Source organism: Harpegnathos saltator, unplaced genomic scaffold, assembly GCF_003227715.2.
Source record: "Harpegnathos saltator strain DR-91 unplaced genomic scaffold, Hsal_v8.6 scaffold173, whole genome shotgun sequence".
Taxonomy (NCBI): Eukaryota; Metazoa; Arthropoda; class Insecta; order Hymenoptera; family Formicidae; genus Harpegnathos; species Harpegnathos saltator.
This window is the reverse complement of record NW_020229954.1, coordinates 686,716-709,886: the sequence shown is the minus strand read 5'-3', so window position 1 is coordinate 709,886 and position 23,171 is coordinate 686,716. Positions and strand designations below refer to the sequence as shown.

Below are 23,171 nucleotides of genomic sequence, written 5' to 3'. Positions count from 1 at the left end.
TAAAAGTCGCGTGTGTATGTGTGTGTGTGTGTGTACTCATGTTTTTATAATATTTACTTCCCTTTTTTTTTGCTAAAGTATTACATATGAAATATATATATATATATATATAAATAGAGAGCATTTGTATATTAACGATAAATAAAACGATATAAGTAAACGGTCATTTTATTAGTGATGCGTTCTTCTTCATAGGCAGATTTGAGTTTCCGAAAAAAAAATATACCTTCCACTATCATGCTCCTTATATCATCACTATCATGTTCCTTATATCATGCGCGTTGTTATACGAGAATCTCAAATGCAATATTGTTCGAAATGATCGAGGAAAGCGCGTCGCAGAGATTGACTGACAATCGCGACAATATATCGAGTCGTTCAATAATATCAAAATCAATAAAATTGTGTCACATTTTCTTATATAGATTACTATTGTTGTTTATATAGATATATTAACGGATTGTTACAATAAAAACGCCGAAAATATTGTAATAGTTACAATGATGATCTGTAAAAATGTCTTAATCCTAAATCTCTCACGTGATACATATATTACCATTTATCACACTCGAAGGACTGAAGTGCCGAATTTATCGTTTTCCTTTTTCCTTTTTTATGTCTAATCAGAGGTATTCTCATGAATTCTCAGAAACAATTTCGAGAGCCAGTTTGTAGTGCTCGTGGTACTTACTTCAAGTATCGTTGTAAATGCGAGTGCGACTTTCTGTACAAACCATAGACACGTTTGACTATTACACACGGATTCAATAATACATTTCCAACTTTAACAGTCTCGATCGCGTAGATTGAGCGAGTTCAAAATTACTTCGATCACTGACTCTTGGTTTTCGTCTTCTCTTCTTTTTTTTCTTCTTCCTTCTTCTCTTCCTTCTTTGTTTCTTTCTTATCCGTTTCCTTTTTCTCAGCATCACGATTGGTCAACTTATTGTTAATTAAATTGTGTAATGCTACTATGGACCTAACAAGAGCCGCTAAATATACAACCAACATTTGATCATTCGTTTTAATATATAGCGAATCGACAAAGCTGCTTTGGGTCATATCTGGCAACAGATTAAATATATCCTGAAGCTGATAGACAATTTGATGATTTATTGGTAATTTTCCACTGCCAACCTGTCAGAGCAGAACTTGTGTGAACAATTGGTAACTAATGAAATACTAAAACTGCTATGGCTATATACCACAAATAGAGATATATATACCTGAAGCAGATAATCTCTAATTTCCCGGATTTGCTCATGAAGACCTTTCAAACCAAGTAGTTGGTTTGTAATTCTTTGACTTAGTGTACCAACTGTGGTATCTTTAATATCTCTCAGTAAATGTTCTACTCCAACCTCTTCAGCTTCCTCTGCGCCAATTTCACTAGGAATATGCTCAAAAGTTTTAGAAGTTGGAGAACCATCCTATGTGAATAAAAAAAATATACATATATATATATATGTATGTGTATATGTATATATATATGTATATATATATGTGTATGTATATGTATATATATATGTGTATGTATATGTATGTTACTTAAAAAAAATATATATATATGTATATAAACATACATCGTGTACTTCTTCAACTGCCTGATATGCCTCTGTAGGAAGACCAAGATCTTTTGGTTTGGCATCAATGATTACCAAAACTGAATTGGGGCAGTATCTTCTTATCAGTTCATTAATGGCAACATCATTTTGATGTAATTTGGGCCCTGTATGATACCAACCTACTACCTTTTCACGAGCTAAAAAGATGACAAAGCGTAACAATCAAAATTCTCGTTTTACCTTGTAAAACTTGTATGTACTAATCATCTGTAAATCTATACCATTAACTTTCTTGAACATCCCATACATGTTTTCGAGGTAATCATGGTCCAAGAACCATACACTTTTGTCCTTGTCATCCTCATCAAAAGGTACTGAAACATCAAGATTTATTCTTTTAATACGTGTAAACATTATTATAACGTGTAAACATTATTATAAATATAAATGTATCAAGATACATTCAAACTTTTTTAAGACCAGATCCCTAACCTGCAAAGCTGTTTGACACATCCAAGATACCCTTAGCTCTCCAGCAGCCTAAAAGTACACCAACCACTCTTTTTTGATTTCCGATTTTTCCCATACGATTAAAGTGATCCACTACGCTTAACAGCACCAGCGGGTGCACCACAACCTTCGTTGTCACGACCTCTTGACTCGGCATTTTTGGATAAACTTAAATGGACTCGAATAAAGCGGGGTCTACAATGCTTTCGTGGAATCGTCTAGGCTATGTTCTAACACATACTACCAGTGCTGAAAAGATGTTCCAGTTATTAGCGTTCAGTGCACTGCGGCAGCATCTAGTTCCTTCAATGACGTCATAATTGGCAGCCATATTGCTACTGCACTACTGCAGTTAAAGGCCATCACACATACTTTCTGTAATGGCCTTCTACAATAAACTATTAATCATAAGTTGTAACCAAATTGACCGACCACAGTCGATTATTTTTGAAATAATCAATTGTGATTGGTCAATTTGCTTATAGCTTATGACTAATTGCTTATTGTAGAAGGCCTCTAAGATGAAACACTAAGGTTTCGACACAATTGTATCATTCATTTCAAATAATCATGGTTACGGACGGTCGAATCGAAACGAGGAAAGTATGTGTGATGGCCTCAAATTTTTTCCCTGATTAGAAAATAATTAGTACTCGCATCGAAGACTTAATGTATTTTAAAGTAATGGCAATTAAGTAAAGTTATAATACGAAAGACTAAAAATTAAAAATTAAATATGTCAAAAAACGGAACACAAAAAAGCCAAGGGATAGAGAAGCTCTTTCTTGTTCATTTTTATAGATTCTCTGTATCGGGTCTTGCCAAAATTGCTTTTTTAATTAGCTGGTATCATGGAGAACTGTCCAATTAATAATTTATGACGAGATACTAATAGTATTACATTGTTAATGGCAAAACTCAGTCGGAACGTTACAAACATTTTAATAACATCAGACGAAGAGCTATCGTCTAGAAAATAATCGAGATATATCGAGATAATAATGCAGAAGCTTCATACGATAATCGAATTTGTAAGATAAAATAATCGATATCAAAATAATCGATATCAAAATAATCGAGATGTATCGTCCATTCCTAGTTTCCAGTTTTACCGTTTCAGTTTTGTTGGTTAGGAGCATTCGCGAGTTTTAGTGCAGTTTATTCGCAAAGTAATATATCGTTATCGTGTACCAAAGGTATATCTGATCGTATTTTGTCACGTGAAACATCTCGTGTTTTCATTCTTTCGAAGAAATAATGCACTGTGACAAGAATGTAACGTTAGAATTCACTGTACACGTCAACATTAGACGACCTTCTCTCGCCTTCTTCTTTGTTATTGACTGAGATAGCGAGGGAGAGCCCTCTGTACCACGCTTCCAACACACAAAACGACTTTCTCGAGTGACGATAATGTCAATTGTTGAATGTTGTCAACCTGACAGATGCTATAAAATGCGCGAAATTGGAAAGATAAAGAAAGGAAGATACATTTTATTTATCGCATCAGAAACAACACGAAGAACAACATTCAGAAATGAAAATATCTCTTTAATAACTCTGAGATGTAATTCTGGATATAAATGAGAGTAAAAAGAAGTAGATAAAGCTAAAAATGAGTAAACGCTCTTGTGTTTTGAAGATACTGACGACAGTGTTTTACCTATGCCTATGCAAAACATATTTGACATTTGTAATTTTGCAAAGGGAAGCAATGAATTGATTTGCGACATCGATACAATTAATAATATGCAACTGTTGATTTTTGCAGTTTATCTTTTAACTGTATTAGCTTTTAACTGAAAAATTTAACCGTGCATCCCTACTGCCTTGATAAAGTCCAAGTAGTTAAGAAATTGCGAGCCAAGACGTGATACATAATAACATTATCGTTATAAATATTCTTCTAATCACGGATTTTCCACTTATGAAATAACTTATTACACTTCGTGTTGTATAAAACATAGGGGTGTCATTATTTTTATCACCTTTGCGATAAGATAATATCGCGGTTACGTCTTTAATTTGTTAGGCGACAATCCGGCGTGGAAATGGATTTTCTCAGAGATTTTCTCAGACTCGCCGATGTGTTATCGAGGACGATACGTGCCGCATATTGATGCATCCTGCGAAAGATAATATACTTGCTTTTTATTGTTGCAGATAACGGAAGAAAGAGCGAGAGAGCGAGAGTGTGAGAACAAGATAAGAGACCATGTCCAAGCCCATAGTGTTCGTGACAGGTAACACGAAGAAGCTGGAGGAGTTCGTGGCCATACTGGGCAAGAACTTCCCTCGGCAGATCACGAGCAGGAAGATCGACCTGCCGGAATATCAGGGTGAGATAAACGACATATGTCGGGACAAGTGCCGGGTCGCGGCGGAGGCGGTGAAAGGTCCGGTGATCATCGAGGACACTTGCCTTTGCTTCAACGCGCTCCAGGGTCTTCCGGGGCCGTACATCAAGTGGTTCCTCGAGAAGTTGGGTCCTGAGGGTCTTCACAGGTTGTTGGACGGATGGCAAGATAAATCTGCGGAGGCGGTATGCACGTTCGCCTATAGCTCCGGTGGAACTGATGCTGAGATCCAACTGTTCCAAGGTCGCACCCAGGGCACCATCGTGAGTCCACGAGGTCCCCGGGATTTCGGCTGGGACCCGTGCTTCCAACCATTGGGCATGGACAAGACCTACGCAGAGTTGCCAAAGGAGGAGAAGAACAAGATCTCCCATCGTAGTCAGGCGCTGGAGAAGTTGAAGGATTACTTCATGAAAAACGACAAGATTTAACTTATCGTATATGAATACAATGAAATTCCTAATCTCTTCTTATAGTTTTCGACTGTCTTCTTTGAACATCTTCTCTCCTGAAAACGTATTTAATTCCTTGTTTGTCGCAAAAAAAAAAAAAATGAAAAAAAGCTCTTTATTTTTTCTATATAATATAATAATTCTATATAATTCTGATTTAATAACAATTTTCTTCAGACGCATATTAATTAGGAAACAATAACTACAATATAACAAATAAATGCGAAACACATTAACTCCTTAATACAGCTAAGTGTTTTGTTCACTTGGCACTGTTAATTCTTCTCTTTCTTTTCTTCATGAAAGTTATACGTTCGCTGCAAAATATTATTGAAATCGTACTTTCACGAAAAAAAAAACATTTGAATCTTTGCATTACCACTTCGTCGAACGATAATTATCCGCTTATGTTCGTATTAAAATTTTGTGACAAAATATCAAGGAGGCATTTAGTAGCAACCAAGCTGCAATAACTCCAATCAGGATTACTGACCTTGCTACGATCGCGTTTATTATCAATTTTTAATCGGACGGGGCGAGCGTACGGCTTGTTGTTTTGTCTTCATGTTATAACTTGTTCTCTGACCTATAATGTTAACGTTCGATATCCGTTCAATTTATCAAAGGTGATTCGCCGTCGAAAATAACGCACATAGTTCGGCGTGCAACACTCGGCGGCGATATATAGCGTGTGATCGCGAAACCAACATCTGGAATTATTTTCCGGGCCGCAGAGGGAGAGAGAGAGAGAGAGAGTCTTGACGTTGATATGACGTCTTGCGCTCTGCGATCTGATTACAATCGATCGCGTGAGAAGATCGCGCGCCGCACGCCACGATTCTCCGTCTCACGCGGATCTTACGTGACGCGACAAATCGAAATATGCGACCATCTACATTGTAATCGCCCGGTGACACGATATTGTTAATCGCGCGGATACCGATACCACCCCGTGCACGAGCACTGGTAATTAAAACTGTAAATCATGTACAATAATAGCATTCCGCCGCTACGGAATCAGCGGGCCGGGATCGCCCGATTGCTTTTATTTAATGGCGCGATTACGTGCTCGTTTAAACGGTTGTGTAAACGGTAGGAACGTGGAAGAGGTAACGCGGAGAGTAAGAACAGGCTCGTGGAGGACGAAACAGATGAGATGCGCGTTGTACCGCCTGTAACGTCGATCAAAGGATTTTTTCCCGTAATTTTATTTTATTTATTTACAAAGCACTCGCACTCACAATCGTTATCGCTGATGGTGAGGGAAGATAACGTGGTGGAGTAAGGATAAGGTGTAATCAATAGATAGCTCGCGAAGAAGGTAAACCCAGGAACTAACAAAGGGATGTAATGCATCATCTTGTTCAACTTTAATTGTCAATTCAAGGATTCTTCCTTCATTTTATTTTACGGCGAATACGATTTTCAGCCTGTAACATCTTCTTTCCTCCGCACGAAAAACCAGGATTAAAGCAAGCTTTGAGATGAAAAGCCTTGAGATGCACGAATAGTCCAAAAATTAAGACTAGTATAATCGGAAAATACAATCTTCTAACATTATAATGTAATAATGCGAAGATATCAATATGTATATACATGTTGTATTTTTTCCGTTTTACACGCTGACTAACGTTTGACTCTTAAGGTCGTTCTACAATGCGTGTCGTAAATTGTAAGTCGTAAGAATTGACCAACTATAGCCGATTATTTTTGTAATAATCGACTGTGATTCGCCAATTCTTACGGCTTACAACTTACGACACGTATTGTAGAAATGACCTTTACTAGCCTATTGCGTTATTTCGTGTTATTCCTTCGTCAGGTAATTTTGCGTCAAAGACGCGATTCTTTCGCTTTCCTCCGTAACGGCGACGCTGGAACACGTCGAGCGCCACAACAGATAAATTCCGAAGTTAAACCGTCATGATTACGCGAACTCGCCGGTAAACATTCGCGAACAGTCTTTCGGTTTTCTCCTTCGGCCTTATCGAAGCGCCGATGATTACTGAATTCATTCTCGATCGCTTGCACCCGATCGCTCGGAAAAGTTGTTGATTCTCTTGAGCGCGTCCGCACTTGCTCGTCGTATCATATTCGTGACGTGAACGTATTATTTAGAGACACGGCTTAAAAAATAGCGGCCGCTACAACGGAGGTTCATCGCATCGTGATGTGTTAACCGATCAATGAGAAAAACGCTTTAACAGCGAGCGACTAGCATCTGTCGAATCCGCAGAATCGAATCCACCTTTTCATTCTCGATCGCTCTGTTCGATCAATAACAACAGGTTTTCCGCGTGTTTTGCGTCTGCGTTCTTAATATTAATGACTCACGGTCTAAAATTAATAAATGCTCATCCGCGCACTGCAAACCCGAGTGTGTGTTATTTCGACTCGTATAAGCTGAAGCTTCCTTTACGCGTATCTTGTCTTGTCTTAAATCACGTCGTTTAACGCGTTTAAACGCGTCAAGTGACACCGAAATGCATCAAATGACGTGATTTCAGACGACAAGAAATGCGTGAAGAAAGCTTCAGCTTATACGTGTCAAAATAACACACTCGGGTTTGCAGTGCGTACTCGATGTACTCGCATAGGCGTTGGCAAGCACCGTTTTCTCTCATCCGGGGGCTTTCTTCTCTTCTATTCTCCTCTCTCTCTCTCTCTCTCTCTCTCTCTCTCTCTCTCTCTTTCCTCTCGCATCTTCCTTTTCGCTTTCATCCCGGCTATTCAAGCCTCATCATTGTCCTCGCAAAGTCGATCCGCTTTGACGAGCGACGAGCTCTCTTCGCAAAACGCCTCTCATCCGGCGGCACAGGCCCATGTGATTATCTCATGATCGCCGATGCGACGCTCTCTGGATCGCAGTAGCATCTCAGGAACGCTCGACGCTCGAGCTCTTCCGGTGCGTGTGAATCACCGGGAGCGGTTACGCGCGGCGTGCATACGTGCCGAAACGCAAATACGCGATCTTGAGAATAGACGGGCGCGAATTGTGTTCTCCGGCATGAGGAAGATGGGCGTGGAATCTGAAATGAAAATGCGGAATTTTTCCGCAAGGAAACCACGCGCGACGAATCGCGCTCGCTCGCTCGCTCGCTCGCTCGTTCGCTCGCTCGCGCGCGAGTGAGCGCGGGAGCTTGATTATCCTCGCAGCGCACGCTAGTCGGATACGATCAATTATTTTCAATAATGCGCGTGTGCGTCGGTGCGCGTTAAAAAGCGCGACAGAGCCCGATGCCCGAAAGGGGTTATCTCTCCTTTGATTATACCGATGCGGTCCACCTTCTCTCTCTCCCTCTCCCTCTCGTCCCGTCTCTCGCTCTCCCTCTCAGACGTGTAACACCCTTGAGTTAAGGGGTTATCGGCTCTTGTCTACATTTGTGCATTTTGCCGACAATTGCACAGCTTGCTCCTATAAAAGCCGGAGTGCCTTGCGTACGCCACCAGTCTTGCTTCAGGGGCCATGCTATGATGAATGCCTTTAACGGTAAGTCGCTTTCCGGATGACGGCGAAGTGTCCACTCGCGCGAATTCTTCGTCTTCGATCGGATCTCGAATAACGTGCCGAACGTGCCGGATAGTGGAATAATTCGTTCAATACCGTTATTTTCCACGGGAAAGTGAAAGAGCGAACGGGGGAGAGAGAGAGAGAGAGAGAGAGAGAGAGAGAGAGAGAGAGAGAGGGAGACGGAGGGATTTTACAAAAGTTGACAGACAGTCAATGGAGTTTCACATTTCTTTGCAAGATCCTCGGCTTTGTTTCTTATTCTTTACGAATTTTGTTTTCTATGTATTTCGTTCTTACGTATTACATGCATTTTCTTTTTAATTTCTTACGTTTAACGCATGATATTAATTATGTTTCCAGCATTGTTGCTGTGTCTGACGGCCGCGTGTGCGGTGCCAGGTAAGTTGCACCTCGTTGAAATCGTTTGCCGATGAAACGTCGGGACGGATTTTTCGCGGGAAACGGATTAAACGAGTGTTCGACGAACGAACGCGATTTAATGTTGCGTTGCTTATGTTGCTATTATGCTGCTCACACGCGCGTTCGTGTTATGTTATTTAATGATTTCTCACACTACGAGGTACTCGGGAAGGAAAAACCGTAGAAAATATCGGAGTAGTTTATCTGCGTCACGACGTATTTCTTTTTCCTGATGACACGCAGCTCGGGAAACGCGAGTGTCAAGGCCGGAAATATTGAGATCGTTTTCCTGAAGGGGCCTTTCAATCAATTCTGCTCACCAATCAACTACGTCGCGCGGATCCGAAACGGACATCCGTCGCGCGACACTGTGCATAATGCAAGAATCATACGATAGAGCGCAGAGTTCTCAACATCAATCGAATGCAAAAGTCGGCTCAGCGTCATCCGCGACTCGTAACGACTCGTATCGACCTGCGTAATCGACGGAGCGCGCGTTTGCTGTAATCGTCGAGCAATTAACATGTACCTGAGGAGGATGTAGGCGCGGAGCTTGACCGGTTTGCGGGCCGGAGATCGGTTTGCGAGTAGTAGTACACTCGCGAAAATATTCTATTCCAGTGCACTTCCCTATTGAGAAAACTTTGATTTACAAGTACCATGCCGACGTGAAAGCCGGAATTATCGAGCCGGCGCAATATGCCTCGCAGTTCGCTCTCTCCGGACAGCTTCACATAAAGAAGGACGTCAGCGATTCGACTTTGAACAATGCCTACTATGTCAAACTGCAAGACGTGAAATACGGCATGCACAATGGCATGGCCGTGGATCACCAACCGGTCGAAGTGGTTCATGAGCTCGATGAGACCGCGCAGCAGATCCACGACCCGTTCTTGATCGTCTACGACGACGAGAACGGCAAGGTAAGGGCACGAAGAGGCGAGAAATCAGGCTGAGAATCAATCGCGGGGACTGCGGGTCGTTTGTGCGGAGGACGTTTGTCACTCGCCTCGTCTGTTTCTCGATTCAGTTCCAGGGCATCAAAGTGCCGGAGACCGAGAGCGGATGGTCACGGAACATCAAGCAGGGTATCGCCTCGATGCTGCAGCTCGACCTGTCGCAGGTCCAACTGCAAACCCCGATGAAGAAGCACGCTTTCGTCACGACCGAGGTAGGTAACGACTGATGGGAACATCCAACGAAACATTTCTAGTGTTCTCTTTGGTTGTTACCACTAGAACACCATCCATGGCACCTGCCGCGTCGCCTACGATGTGCACCCGGTGCAATCGGGAACCACCAACGTCTTCGTGGTCACAAAACTGCACGATCTCAAAAACTGCAGCCATTTCGTTCAGCGTGTTTTCGACCATGACGAGTGCGAGAAATGCCACGTGGAGTCGGTAGTAAGTACTTCGTACTTCAAGTTTTCTATCTTTATGCACGGGTGATACTCCTCGATTAACCGACGATGCTTTGCTTCTCGACAGGACGACATGTCCGCCGCCGTTAGGAGAGTCTTCCAGATGGAGCAACAGGATGATGGAATTCTCATCAAGCACTTGGCCGCCCACTCGGTCATCAATTACCTCCCCTACAACGCTCGATCTGAAGCTCATCAGCTCTTGACCAAGTAATCCTTCACGCGATAATGATCATATACCCTGTGAAATTTTATTGATTCTGCTTGCTTGCTACTAATTCTACTTACTTCTTTACCAGCACTACCTTGAGTTTGGAAAATGTGGTGCCGACGACCGAGACCCACTTGCCGGTCGTAAATTTCCAGAGCGTGCCTTTGGTGCGTGATGTGACCTTTAACAAGCCCATAAGAAATTACGCTATTCATGCCGCGGAGGATCTCACTCACGGTCGACATATCGTCAAACTGGATATGCTGATCCCCAAACTCAAGAAGATGTTGGCCGAAGCCGCCGATTACCTCGACGAGAATCACTTGGAGGCTAAAGAACCCGACTGGAAGCACGGACAAACCATCAACCGACTGCAGCATACCATGAGCTACATGGACTTGGGTTCGTTGGAGCAGGTCTTCAATACCATTCAAGATCCGAAGACTCCTAAGGAAGTCACGATAAAGTGAGTGTGATACATTCGATTTTAAAATCGACTATTAACGTCGACTGAGCGAGAGGCTAACGATTCGTTGTGACTTCGAAGGAACATCTTCCTGCAAATGATCCCGACCGCCGGCACCACCGCCGCTTGCCACTTCACACGAAACGTCATTCGCAAGCACAAGGTGACCGACGTAACCGCCGTAAAGATGCTGGCGAAGCTGCCGATGTACGTAAAAGTACCGTCCGAGAGATTGCTCTTGGAAATGGAAGATCTGTTGAAACTGGACAACATAGTGTCGCCGCAAATCCACAAGGCCAGCATCCTCTGCTTCTCTACTCTGATTCACAAGACGTTCATGCACCAATTCAACGAAATCGTCAATCCTCTGCTTAGCAGATACCTTCAGCGTTTCTTTGACCATGTGAAAAGTAAGTTGAGGGGGACTCGTACGACAAATGAATTCTAATCCCTGAGATTTGCGACTGCCTACTTGAAGAGGACTTCGCAAGTTGCCGACTAGCTCTGCAGTCTGCGTCGGGTGGGTTTAACCGTTGCTCGATTTTTCGAATATTTCAGACGACCAATCGTACGAGATGAAGATAGTCTATCTAATGGCGATCAAGAACGTCCAAGTGGGCAACATCGAGAAGCTTTTGGAGCCGATTATCCGCGGCGACATCATGGTGTCCGAGCATCCGCACCACATTCGTGTACAGGCGATCTGGGCCATCAAGAAGGCCGTCGCCGACAAAGTCGAATACACCCACAACTTGCTCTCGCCTATCCTCGCTGACATCACCCAACCACTCACCATCAGGATTGCGGCTTATGACGTGTTGATCAGCCAGCTACCGAACATGCAACGAATGATGAACATGCACTGGCTCATGTCCTACGAGCAGAACAGTCACCTGTACAACTACCACCTCACCACGATGAAGGGTCTCGCCAACTCCGTGGACCCTTGCCTCAGGCCAATTCGCGAAATGGCTAGGAAGATAATGCGTTACACGAAGATCAGGCCGATCACCACCCCATTATCGGCCAAGCACTTCTACGATTATGTCGATCCTGTATACGAACACGGCAAATCCTGGACTAATGCGTTGGTCTTGGAGGAAGTTACTGGTCTGCCGCAAGCAGGATATGTAGAGCTTCGCACATCGGTCGCTCGCAAACCCGTCGAAAAGATTGGCGTAAGTATACGGTACATACAACACGGTAATGCTGTAATATGATATTGACTTGATGTGAAACCTTCAATATACGAAATATCAACGAAACTCAGGCAACACAAACTGTTAAAGGATGTCTTTGGGACGTTGAAAAGATGTTTCACTTTTTTAAAACATCTCTTAAATATCTTTAAGACGTCTTTTAGAACTTTGCGTTGTCTGGAACATTTTCCGAAGGAAAATCTTAATGTTCCTATTCGGATTTACATGTAATCCGATCTTTATTTAGAGCACGGAAATAATAACACTCACATTCGGACGGAACTTTTCCAGATCTACTGGAGCGCCCAAGGCGTCGACGAGATCATGAAGATCCTGAAGAAAGAGTTGCTGGGCGGCAAGATCGAGAATCTCACCAACAGGAATGTGCAGAACATCCTGAACCGCGCCGCGCACGACATGCCCGTTAAGAAGAACATCCACGTCGACATCTGCATCACGCTGCACGGTCACGTGATCATTGCTAACCACTACGACCGCACTCACATCAGCAAGTTGCCAGAGGAACTACTGCACGCCGTGAAACAGGCCGTCGGCAACCTCCAATATATCGACTACGATACCCTCTTCGAGATGCAGGTACCTACTGACATGGGTCTGCAGGCGGTCTTCAGCACTAAGATGCCGCACCTGTGGTCGTTGAGGTTCAACAATGTTCACACCGACACCCAGAACCCGTCCATCAACATGAAGTTCGAGGTTGACTCGCGTCTGTGGAGACACGGCGAGTACGTCATGTCCGTCTACAACCCGATCGTCGACGTCTGGCACTCGATACGCAAGTCCACCACCCAGGACGTCGCACTGCCGTTGGAAATGAGTATCAGCTACAATCACGAGGCCAAGAGTATCAAGATCAGTATGCCGAGATTGCCCGCCACTAAGCTGTCCTACAGTGGAATGCGATACCACGCGAAGAACCTGGTAACCATCACCGAGGACGAGCAGGACGTGCTCAAGAAATGCTGCTCCAACTGCCAGCATCATACGGTCGTCACTACCGGTGAGAAGAAGATCCATCACTTTGCCGTAGACTCCAGAGACATTGGTCTCAAGTATATCACGTCGATCTTCGACTGCGAGAGCGGCGTCACGCCGACCTCCAACGCTAAAGAATTTGAACGTGCGTTCTCTCCGGAACATAAGAATACTGGGTAAGTCGATGCTACCGAGCTACTGTGACATTCCGCTTGCATCGATTTCTAATTCGATTCGATCTTCCTCTTCTTGTTCCATCAAGTTAATTTCGAAGTATTTTTCCTTCAAGTGATTATTCCATTTGTCGACATATTTCTATTTGGAAGGCACTTTTCCCATATCGACACCTACTTAGTAAATTGAAATGCAATCTTGAAACAAAGAACTTTTGATTTGATTACTTTCGATGATCGATGCAAGTTTTCGTAAAGCGATCAGCTCTAGTGGACCTGGAAGAAATCCGTCGAAGCAATGCAATTCTCACTCTTCAATTTGCTCGATAGGAACTTGAAAAGATTGCAATATTTCATGGGCATCCATCAGAAATTGTACAATGATTACATCTCGCCGGATATGGGAAGCTGCGGACGTCTGATAAAGATAGAACCGAGCATCGTCTATCCCACGTCTCACGTGAGTACATGAAGATTCCGACCAAAGACAGATATCAATCTTCACTCTTCTTCACTTCTTTTTCGTCCTTCTTCTGCAGGTCGAACTGAACCTACGAGTCAACATGGATGACGTCGATCACATTTACGACAAGATGCACATTCTTAACGGCAAGAAGATCAACATTCGCGGCACCCTTGACGCTAAAGCGGCCTCCACGAACGCATCTGTACGCTCATGGGACGTAAACATGAATGTCGACATGTCTCAAGGACACTTGGTCAACAATGTCAAGATTCAAGTGACAAGAGTGACACCAGGAGAGAAGAAACTCAAGGTACTTCTGATCATTTCGGTTCAAACTAATGATAACCTAGCGATCGATCGAATCGAACAGCGAGATGACGAATGCTTTCTAGATCTGCGTAGACGCTCAGAAGAACTATCCGGACACGCAAATCCCCTACCCGAAAGTCAGTAACAGCAAAGTGGAGACCAACACGAAAATGACCATCAGCGCAGGCTACACGGACGAGGACAAATGCGTTCGCGACGAGATGCTGATCATTATGACGATGAAAGGCGAGATGACGGAGGAGCAGAAGAACCAACTGGCGCATGACAACGTGCACGGAGCCTGCGTCAAGGACATGACAAACCCACAGTTCGTAGAGAAGGAGAACCACATTCCAAAGACCCAGAACTGCATCCATGAGACCGTACTGTACACGACCATGAGGAAGTACACCATCAACGCATTCTACAAGAAGGTAAACCTGAAGAAGATGCATGACATGAATCACGTCGTTGCCACGTTCTCCTATCATTATGTTAACGTTAACGGGCTTTCAGCTACCTGTGGGAATATACTCGTACCTTGCCATGATCGACGACCACTTCCGCGCCACCCACTTGTCGCACGTGCAATACCTCACCGAACGTGTCGAGAGCGGCAACGCGAAGATCGTCATCGAATTTCCTTCTGATATGAACTACATCAATGCAACCGTCATCACTCCGGTTAATGGATACGAATACATCCAGATTCCGCTGCATCCCCAACACGAAGCCCTCTTCGAGGGCGTGTTGATGGAAAAACCGGCACATTCGGGCTGGCATTATGTCACGGACAACACTCATTTCTCTGCGCCCGTCTTGAACAAAGTGACGCAAGAACTGATCAGTAAGTCGCTATATGCGGGTGCATATAGTGTTAAATTTTCTTTTCAACGCTAATGCTTATTTCAAGGCAAGGTAGATTAAATTTGAAACTTGCTTCTCGCGTTTGTTCCTCCGCGTATGAGCGTCCCTCTCCCCCCCGTCTTCAGGAAAATTTTCTATGTTTTATATGTTTTCTATAACCTCGTGGAACATGAGATTTCTCAGGATGGGAGAAGAGATGCTTTTGCAGATAATTTCTCTCATATATTTAATTTTCTACAATTAGACATTCTCTCATAGAGAATCTCTGATTATTAAAAGAATGAGCAACAGTTTCACTGAGCGTGCGCTTCTCTTCTTCCCGCAGAAATTTGCACCGTCTACCCGCAGGTCTTGATTACCTTGGACAACGGCTTGATTCCATTCACGGTGCCTGACCAGTGGACCCTTGTGTCCGGCGATCACGTCGACCAGACGTACGCTGTCTTCATAAAAAACGTACAACCTAACACGATCGCTGTGAAGGTTTACGTCGCTGGTCATGAGATAGAGATCATACCGTCCAGCCCGAGTCATATTGTTACCGTCGACGGCAACATGATCGACCAATACGAGAAGGGAGTGATGGTGCCTGAGGACGAATCGAAGTCTTACGCGTTCAAGTGAGTGATCTCGCGAATGATCCGTTGCTCGAATCGATCAGTTCGAAAAGTTTCGATCATAACCGAATGCATCTGCTCGTAGGCTCACCGTGCACAACGAGCACCTTGTGGTCCAGTCGCAGCGCGTACCGGTGATGGTACTGTGGACTCCCAACAGCGTGAGCGTGATGGTGGAGACCGTGCTGCAGGGTCACGTGACCGGCGTATGCGGACACATGGACGATACGCACAAAGAGAGAATGCCCAAGATTTATACTGGCACGCATCTTTAAATCCTAATTGAATCGCACGCGGAGCCCATTTTTCCGTTTTTTAGGACGGTCTATAGGAAGTCCTATATATATACTAATACTAATACTAATTTTCTGAGTTTGCCGACGTAACTCTCCGCAAACGCAAATCTCTGTTCGATAACTAGAAACACAGCCAAACGGCAATGTAGAAGAAGCAAAAAGAGAAATAACATACAATAAATCTTTATTTTTTAATTTATACGCATATAAGTTCTAAAGATCCTTCCGACGGCTAAAAAACCTCGGCCAATTGTTCAATTATTATTGTTTTTTATGCACAACAAATACCGTGATGAAATGTGTTGTTGTTGCGAAATGTCATCAAGACGTCGTCGCGTTACTTGGAATATCGATATTTATTGATATACGTTGAGTCTTCATTCGGTAATCATCGACGTGACACATTGCGTTGATATACGTACAAAATGCTATTAATAGTTTCGCAAGAGTTGCGCATATTGCGGCTCGGTACTCGATTCGGCGAGATAATTTTGCGATTTGCAAAATATTGCATTCACTTCAAAGCGATATCTGCCATGTTTTTTGTAAAGTTCATCGCGATCCGTGCAAACTGTCAATGTGTTAATCAAATTAAAGATATTTTTTATCAATATTTCTCGTGCATCGGAGGTACACTTTGATATTTGATGCTGCGTGTTGAAACAGTTTATCGGTATCAAAATACGGTAAATAACTATCGATTATTTTGAATAAAATATTAAATTTATGTTCACTACAATAGTCAGTGTATAAGACGGCGATGAAAACAACTTCGCCTTCGTGGCGCAATCGGCTAGCGCGTTCGGCTGTTAACCGAAAGGTTGGTGGTTCGAGCCCACCCGGGGGCGTGTGTTTTTTTTATTGCGTTATTGTTAATTATAGCAATAACCAAATTATCTTTGTCATAATGCTTTTGACGATGACCTCGCGCAAGCGCGAATACAAAATTTAGTTAATATTAAACAAATATTTTATCGAGCGACGTTCGACGAGTAGGCGGACATTTGAAACGACGTTGATGTTACTTACGCGATATTTTAATGCATATTAAACTTATAAAACTGTTACGATAGCGACAATGTGTGATATACTCTTTTGCAAAATAATGCAATTGCATGTCTTTGAACACATTTTTGTGATTTCGTCAATTGCCACTTTTAAAACCGCCGCGCGAGGTTCCACCGATCTGCCGTGTCGCCTTCATCGTCTCCATTTTCGAATTATTGCGGTATCCATTTTCTTCTTATCATCACAGTCGCCGCGTGAACGCCGCACGAGGAGAAAACGATTATTTCAATCCCAAAGCCACGATTTATTACGTAAGTAATAATTGTCCCGCTATAAGTCGATTGTCCCACTATAAGAAACTGCAATAAACTTTAATCATAGCCTCATCTTACGACAGTATATAATGAGAATGTGCGAACAATATTAAATTAAGATAATAAATGTCCGGCTTAACCGGTTGAACTATACTCCATTTAAGGAATACAATGTAGTATGCAGTTATAGAGCGTAGTGTGTGTGTTGTGATTAAAATTTATACATATTATTCAGTTTCACCAAAGAATCCATGTAAATGAGTTTCTTACCATCGAGTTTTAGGTTAGGTCAATGTCAGGAAACTATCAGGCAATAACTGTCATGATATTACATCCAGTTACATCATCTATTGTATTACTTTACATATATTGTTTTATGTTTACAGCTAATACATATTTAAACATGGCAGCCCAGTTCTTTAACCGAATAGGTCAGCTTGGCCTAGGTGTAGCTCTCGCAGGTGGTGTTATTAACTCGGCACTATACAATGGTAAGTCTAATCGTTATCTTCTTTTATATATGACAATTAGTTTTAAAATATTTTTCTGAATTAATACAATCATCTTTTTTATAGTTGATGGAGGACATAGAGCTGTTATATTTGATAGATTTGCAGGAATAAAAAATGTTGTGGTTGGGGAAGGAACACATTTTTTCATTCCTTGGGTGCAAAAGCCAATCCTATTTGACATCCGTTCACGACCGCGAAACGTTCCAGTCATTACAGGAAGCAAAGATTTGCAAAATGTAAATATTACTCTCCGTATTCTCTTCAGACCTGTACCAGATTCATTACCTAAGATATACACAATCCTTGGTGTGGACTATGATGAAAGGGTACTGCCATCTATCACTACTGAAGTGCTGAAAGCTGTTGTCGCACAATTTGATGCTGGTGAATTAATCACGCAAAGAGAAGTTGTGTCTCAAAAGGTCAGTGAAGAACTAACAGATAGAGCTTCGCAGTTTGGCCTTATTCTGGATGATATCTCTCTTGTAAGTGCATGGATATTACATTTCATGTTAATGCTTACATATATCTTGAATAATTTAAGTACACTCTAATAATTGAATTTGAAATTCTTTCAGACACATTTAACGTTTGGTAAAGAGTTTACCCAAGCTGTAGAATTGAAGCAAGTGGCGCAACAAGAAGCTGAGAAGGCTCGTTTTTTGGTAGAAAAAGCTGAGCAACAGAAGAAAGCAGCTATTATCAGCGCTGAGGGTGATGCGCAGGCTGCAAGTTTATTAGCAAAGTCCCTCGCTGAAGCGGGAGATGGTCTTGTCGAGCTCAGGAGAATCGAAGCTGCAGAAGACATTGCGCACAACTTATCCAAATCGCGACAAGTGGCGTATCTGCCGCCAGGCCAAAATGTGCTGCTCAATTTGCCACAGTAGAATGAAAAACTGGTACAGTGTATCAACGTAAATTGTGCATTTACATACAATTGGAGAGTATGATACTGTAATAGAGTGTAAAAAATGCATATGGCAGAAACTTCCCCGAAAGTGTTGCATAGCAGGAATATATAGTATTTCATAACATTTATTACGTTTTCAGCCATGAATCTGCCTCCTTTTAAAAATGCATATGTTCCTATTCCTTTAACTATTGGGGAAACGTTTAACTTTAAATCATTGTTTAACGTTCAGTGCTCGCCGCGTATTTTTGTAACATTGTTGCTGGGTGCAATCCATCATCAGTGAACTACATTAACGACATATATAATGCAGTACAAATTTAATGCAAACAATAAAACGATGCCTTTTCTTATAGTTACATAAGAAGTGAAATTTGTGTCTTGAACGATTGTTCTTTCAGCTAGATGGTTGCACATGGTCCAGAGAGCAGAAATATATTGGATATGTAGCGATTCGTTCCACCCAAAAATATAGAAAGATTATGTTTATTATTGCATCTTATCATATAGTTGATTCTTTATCCTGCAGTTCTTACATTGTTGAGTTAAACGTTGTTTCTTTCAGTATGCAGCTCATACGAGACGTTCTTACACTCTTTTATTTGTTCCTGTTCAATTTTTAATTTTTAATAAGATTATTGTAATAATTTATACGTTCGGCAGAATTGGAATGAAACGGAGAAATCAATTTTCTATTGCTAAACCAAACTCGACATTGTTTTTAAATGTGTGATAAGGAGAAAGTTCTTGGACAGAAAGATGATCTGGCTCGTTCGTTCCGGACGAACCGTTCGGATGAGCCGTCCGATGAACTGCCATGATCAATCGAGGAAGTCGAAATTGGTGGAAGATTATCTCGGTCGGGGTGCCCGCGTCTCGCCTCTGTCGGCACAGGCTGTTAATAGAGAAAACAATTCATCATAATTTGGCGAGCACCGCGGGGCGCCCGTATACCTTGGTGGTCCGCGGTAAAAATGTAAAATATACACGGTGATGTTGGTTGCACTTACACGTGTTCTGGTGTTACCGGGTTATCGATTAATATCCCCACAGATTCATTACATATCTACCAGGACAGCGGATAATTAACGAGCGCGCTCGTCCTTTTTTTGGGACCCTAGCAACTCGATGCTTTCCGACTTTTTGTAAATGATCGAAGCATTGAGCGATGCATCATTTTATGATATATTACGATATATTGATAATATTTTACTTTATATGTTATACACTAATTTCTCGAAAATTCTTTATAAACTAATGTAGAAATATTTTAATTTACCCGCGTATTTTTTTTTTTACATATAGTCAATAAGAGAGTTACGGTTTCCGCGGAAAAGAAATATAGACCGGGTTGCAGAATAACAAGTAAAGTTGATAGCTGATCTATGAGAGCTGTAGTGTGAACGTGTACAATTTATCTAAAAATTTCTCAAACAAAACGTTAATATGTTCAAACATGTCAACATTTTATTTAAGGGCAGGTATCAACTTTATCTTAACAGGAGATCTCGTGCGACTTTATCAAATCTGAAGATACCAGACGCATATCAACTAGCACGTGCCATTGCTTCATAGTTGCGTCGCACTATAATAATATAATTTGCGCAAAGTGCTCTCTCTCTCTCTTTCTCTCCCTCTCCCTCTCTCTCTCTTTTGTTCTCTCTATGGAGAGACGCGAGTGAGAACGAGAAAGAGAGAGAGAGAGAGAGAGAGAGAGAGAGAGAGAGAGAGAGAGAAAGGAGGAACAGGACGAGAGAGCACCAAGGAGGGTTTGCGGTGGCAGCAGCACGAGGCGAAAGCAGATTAGCGTGAATAATGAAGACACGACCCCGTGAAAGCCTAAGCGGGCCTCCTTAAGTCTGTTCCTTCGAGTAGAAGCCGAAGCCGGAAAGGAGGGATGCTGGGAGGGAGGTGAGGCGGACAGAAAGGAGGTAGAAGCAGTTAATTACTCCTCCCATCCACGGGATAACGACTTCCCCTTATTTGTCGAGAGGCGCAAACAGCCAACCCTCTGCGAAATCCCTCGCCAAGACGCTTTCTCCACTGTATACACATATATATTTGGCTTCATATATATATATATATATACACATACATATACATGTGCATCCATATTTGCATGTACGCGCGTCTAACACGTGTAACACAAACTCTGTATGTGTGTGTGCACGCGCGTATTACGCGCATAAGGTAGACACGTCGAAAAACCCGGTCCATTTTGGAACCCTTGAAACCTCGTATCAACCGACCGCTCGTTGATCGATCCAGCGATCGATCAATCGATCGTTCAGTCGGTCGGCCGGTCGATCGGTCTCACGACGAGGTAAGTCCGACGCTGTCTCGTTACGTCGCGTACGAAGCTGCAAGCTGCAACTTTACTCCGAGATGGATCGGATGTAGGACACATCGCTAAGACGATTGCAAGAGCGCAGGACGTTTCGCGGGAGGTATACGGTACGCCCAAATGATTTCAACGCTGATGGACTTATGCACGCTCTTTGGCGCTCAAACGTTGGGTGCAACGCGAGCGACAAGAACGCGAGGTGATTCATGCGAAAGGAGTCAGTTTATGAAGTGACATCGACGTAAGAATATACGAGCGAAGCGTTAATTTAGACGTAAGGTAAGGAATTCATCGAAGAGAAATATCGCAGCCGTCTGACCGTAATACATCTTACAACACATTGACAGGTTACAATAAATTGACGTGGCAAATTTCGAGATTTGCTACTTCGATTGCTCGCGAATATCGGGGGGCTGTAGAGCTAGTAGGTACAAAGCCGAACACAGCCGAAGAAGCCGCGGCGGAAAAAGCCGAACCGTGTACCGACTATAACCTCTCCTCTTCACCGCCAATTAGCCTTTCCCCTTCAGGAGCTCCCTTCAGGAGGACGCTTCGTCCAGGTATTCTTGCGTCAATGATAATAACTGATTAGCTCGGATTAACTCGTCGTTTGTCCGTACAACTCGTCCCGAGCGTGATGCGCACGTCCGTGTTCATTCCTTCGCTGAACTTTTGCTCAAGCGACGCATATTCTTCCGCCGAAAAAGGTTCATCCCAGTCGCGGGCAAGGCGAGGCAGGCGCAAAAAGTCGCGTCGTCAACCGCCGCGGCGTTCCTCGGCCGCAGGAGAGTCAAGGAGGGCCCATCGACAGCTCTACGCCGGAGGACGACGCGGTGCGGTGGTAGCAGCGGCACATGTTACCGGGGCCGCGCATGCAACGAAACAAATGTTAGGTACGCCCGAATACACGGTATATACGAGAGACACGGGAGCGAGAGAGAGACTAATTACGAAAGAAATCATAATAGGCGCACATGCACCGCGGGCTGTCGGGCTAACGATCGGGCTTCCTCCGCATCTGCACCTGTTACCTCGTGGATCCTATGGTCGTGCCACGGTGCACGCGAGCCGCATATGCCGACGGCCTTCCTTCGAGACAAACCGCCCGAGGCCGTCCCGGTCCTTCTCCCCCCCCCCCCGCTCCCATAGATCCCGATCGTCCGCAGGGGTGAGTTTTTATCCTCGAGATCCACCGACTTCTCGGCGAGATCTCGCGAGAGAAGAAGACGAAAAGAAAGAAGCGAAAAGAGGCACCGATCGACCGTTCGGAATCGATCTCGCAAAAGAAGCGGCGCACGGAAGGACGGAGCGCACGGAGAAAAATGTTTGGTCGGATTAACGCGACAGTGTGAACGAGCCGGACGCATTTCGACCGAAGGGACCTGCATTTCTGGCTCTTGCGGACGAAATTCAGCCGTGAGAATGAGCGATTCTGTTTCCTTCGATCGAAACGCACGCGTCCGATTCGCTCATTGTCGCATCAATTCGCCCGAACTCTTCCCTCCGCGCCGAACTTGCGTGCGAATTCCATTAGTAAATCCGTACGAGTGCGTTATCTGTTTTGCAATTAATATACTCTCTCTCTCTCTCTCTCTCTCTCTCTCTCTCTCTCTCTCTCTCTCTCTCGGCATCAACGCGTTATCACGCTGGCGTAAATCACGGGGGATCGTGTACTTGAAGTAGCGACACACACGCGCGAAAACTCTCGGTGCCGGGCACTATTACTATTAGCGGGTCCAGACGCCGCCGGGTCGGCTATCGCGTGTATCACACATCTCGACGCGATTAGTTATTAGACATGCGAGTAGCTACATCATCGATATTAATGGCAGTGAGTGGCGGGCTATAAAATTTCCATCGATTAGAAGAGGTTCGCCGGGGCGCGCGAAACGCGCTCGCACAGCCTCGCGGGCTCGCGCTCGTTCGCGCGCACGCGCGCGCGCGCGCGCGTTCCCTATCTCGCCGCAGCTCGTAATCGTAATTAACATCTCGACCGTTCCGTTTTACTGTGTTACTCCGCTTAGGCGAGTCCCATCGTGGAGTCGCTCACGCACGACGAGTCAGCGTAATAACGCTGCCGCTTTGAACTGACCACGACGACGAGATAAACGGCGGCGAGCAGCGGTCCCGCTCGTTACAGAAACCTCGTTAATTAAGGCGGAAAACGCGCGAGCGAAAACCGCCCGTCCGCCCGCTCGACCGACCGGCCGGTTGGCTGCTGCCGGCCGCGCGTTGCGCTGCGCCT

At 43.8% G+C, this 23,171-nt stretch overlaps 4 protein-coding genes and 1 non-coding gene across 7 annotated transcripts; 4 read left to right on the top strand and 1 right to left on the bottom strand.

Moving 5' to 3' along the window:
* Positions 1 to 152: 152 nt before the first annotated feature.
* Positions 153 to 2,324, bottom strand: Rpn8 (regulatory particle non-ATPase 8). Its single transcript, XM_011154612.3, has 5 exons — positions 2,058 to 2,324; positions 1,847 to 1,939; positions 1,584 to 1,762; positions 1,227 to 1,430; positions 153 to 1,137 (listed from the first exon to the last, which is right to left on the bottom strand). The coding sequence occupies exons 1-5, from the start codon at positions 2,230 to 2,232 to the stop codon at positions 832 to 834; spliced, it is 957 nt and encodes a 318-aa protein (XP_011152914.1). The 5' UTR covers positions 2,233 to 2,324; the 3' UTR covers positions 153 to 831.
* An 826-nt stretch (positions 2,325 to 3,150) lies between these two features.
* On the top strand, positions 3,151 to 4,907 carry LOC105191300 (inosine triphosphate pyrophosphatase). The gene is made up of 2 exons (XM_011154611.3): positions 3,151 to 3,271; positions 4,239 to 4,907. The coding sequence occupies exon 2, from the start codon at positions 4,291 to 4,293 to the stop codon at positions 4,861 to 4,863; it is 573 nt and encodes a 190-aa protein (XP_011152913.1). The 5' UTR covers positions 3,151 to 3,271; positions 4,239 to 4,290; the 3' UTR covers positions 4,864 to 4,907.
* Positions 4,908 to 7,810: 2,903 nt separating this feature from the next.
* On the top strand, positions 7,811 to 16,039 carry Vhdl (larval-specific very high density lipoprotein). 2 transcript variants are annotated; one of them, XM_011154609.3, is made up of 16 exons: positions 7,811 to 8,374; positions 8,756 to 8,794; positions 9,437 to 9,738; positions 9,846 to 9,986; positions 10,054 to 10,221; positions 10,306 to 10,448; positions 10,538 to 10,915; positions 10,997 to 11,325; positions 11,474 to 12,093; positions 12,406 to 13,286; positions 13,614 to 13,743; positions 13,823 to 14,059; positions 14,142 to 14,492; positions 14,575 to 14,905; positions 15,251 to 15,545; positions 15,628 to 16,039. In XM_011154609.3, exons 1-16 carry the CDS (start codon positions 8,356 to 8,358, stop codon positions 15,815 to 15,817), a joined length of 4,554 nt encoding a protein of 1,517 aa, XP_011152911.1. In that variant the 5' UTR covers positions 7,811 to 8,355; the 3' UTR covers positions 15,818 to 16,039. The 2 variants fall into 2 exon arrangements, with proteins under 2 accessions (XP_011152911.1, XP_025152987.1); XM_025297202.1 differs by having other exon boundaries at positions 7,812 to 8,374; positions 9,472 to 9,738.
* Positions 16,040 to 16,612: 573 nt separating this feature from the next.
* Positions 16,613 to 16,686, top strand: TRNAN-GUU (transfer RNA asparagine (anticodon GUU)). Its single transcript has one exon. It is a non-coding gene; the product is annotated as a tRNA-Asn (tRNA).
* Positions 16,687 to 17,052: 366 nt separating this feature from the next.
* Positions 17,053 to 19,084, top strand: Phb1 (prohibitin 1). Of its 2 annotated transcripts, XM_011154608.3 has the most exons (5): positions 17,053 to 17,157; positions 17,547 to 17,651; positions 17,736 to 18,157; positions 18,251 to 18,571; positions 18,984 to 19,084. In XM_011154608.3, exons 2-4 carry the CDS (start codon positions 17,564 to 17,566, stop codon positions 18,557 to 18,559), a joined length of 819 nt encoding a protein of 272 aa, XP_011152910.1. In that variant the 5' UTR covers positions 17,053 to 17,157; positions 17,547 to 17,563; the 3' UTR covers positions 18,560 to 18,571; positions 18,984 to 19,084. The 2 variants fall into 2 exon arrangements, with proteins under 2 accessions (XP_011152910.1, XP_025152988.1); XM_025297203.1 differs by lacking the exon at positions 18,984 to 19,084 and having other exon boundaries at positions 18,251 to 18,941.
* Positions 19,085 to 23,171: the final 4,087 nt, after the last annotated feature.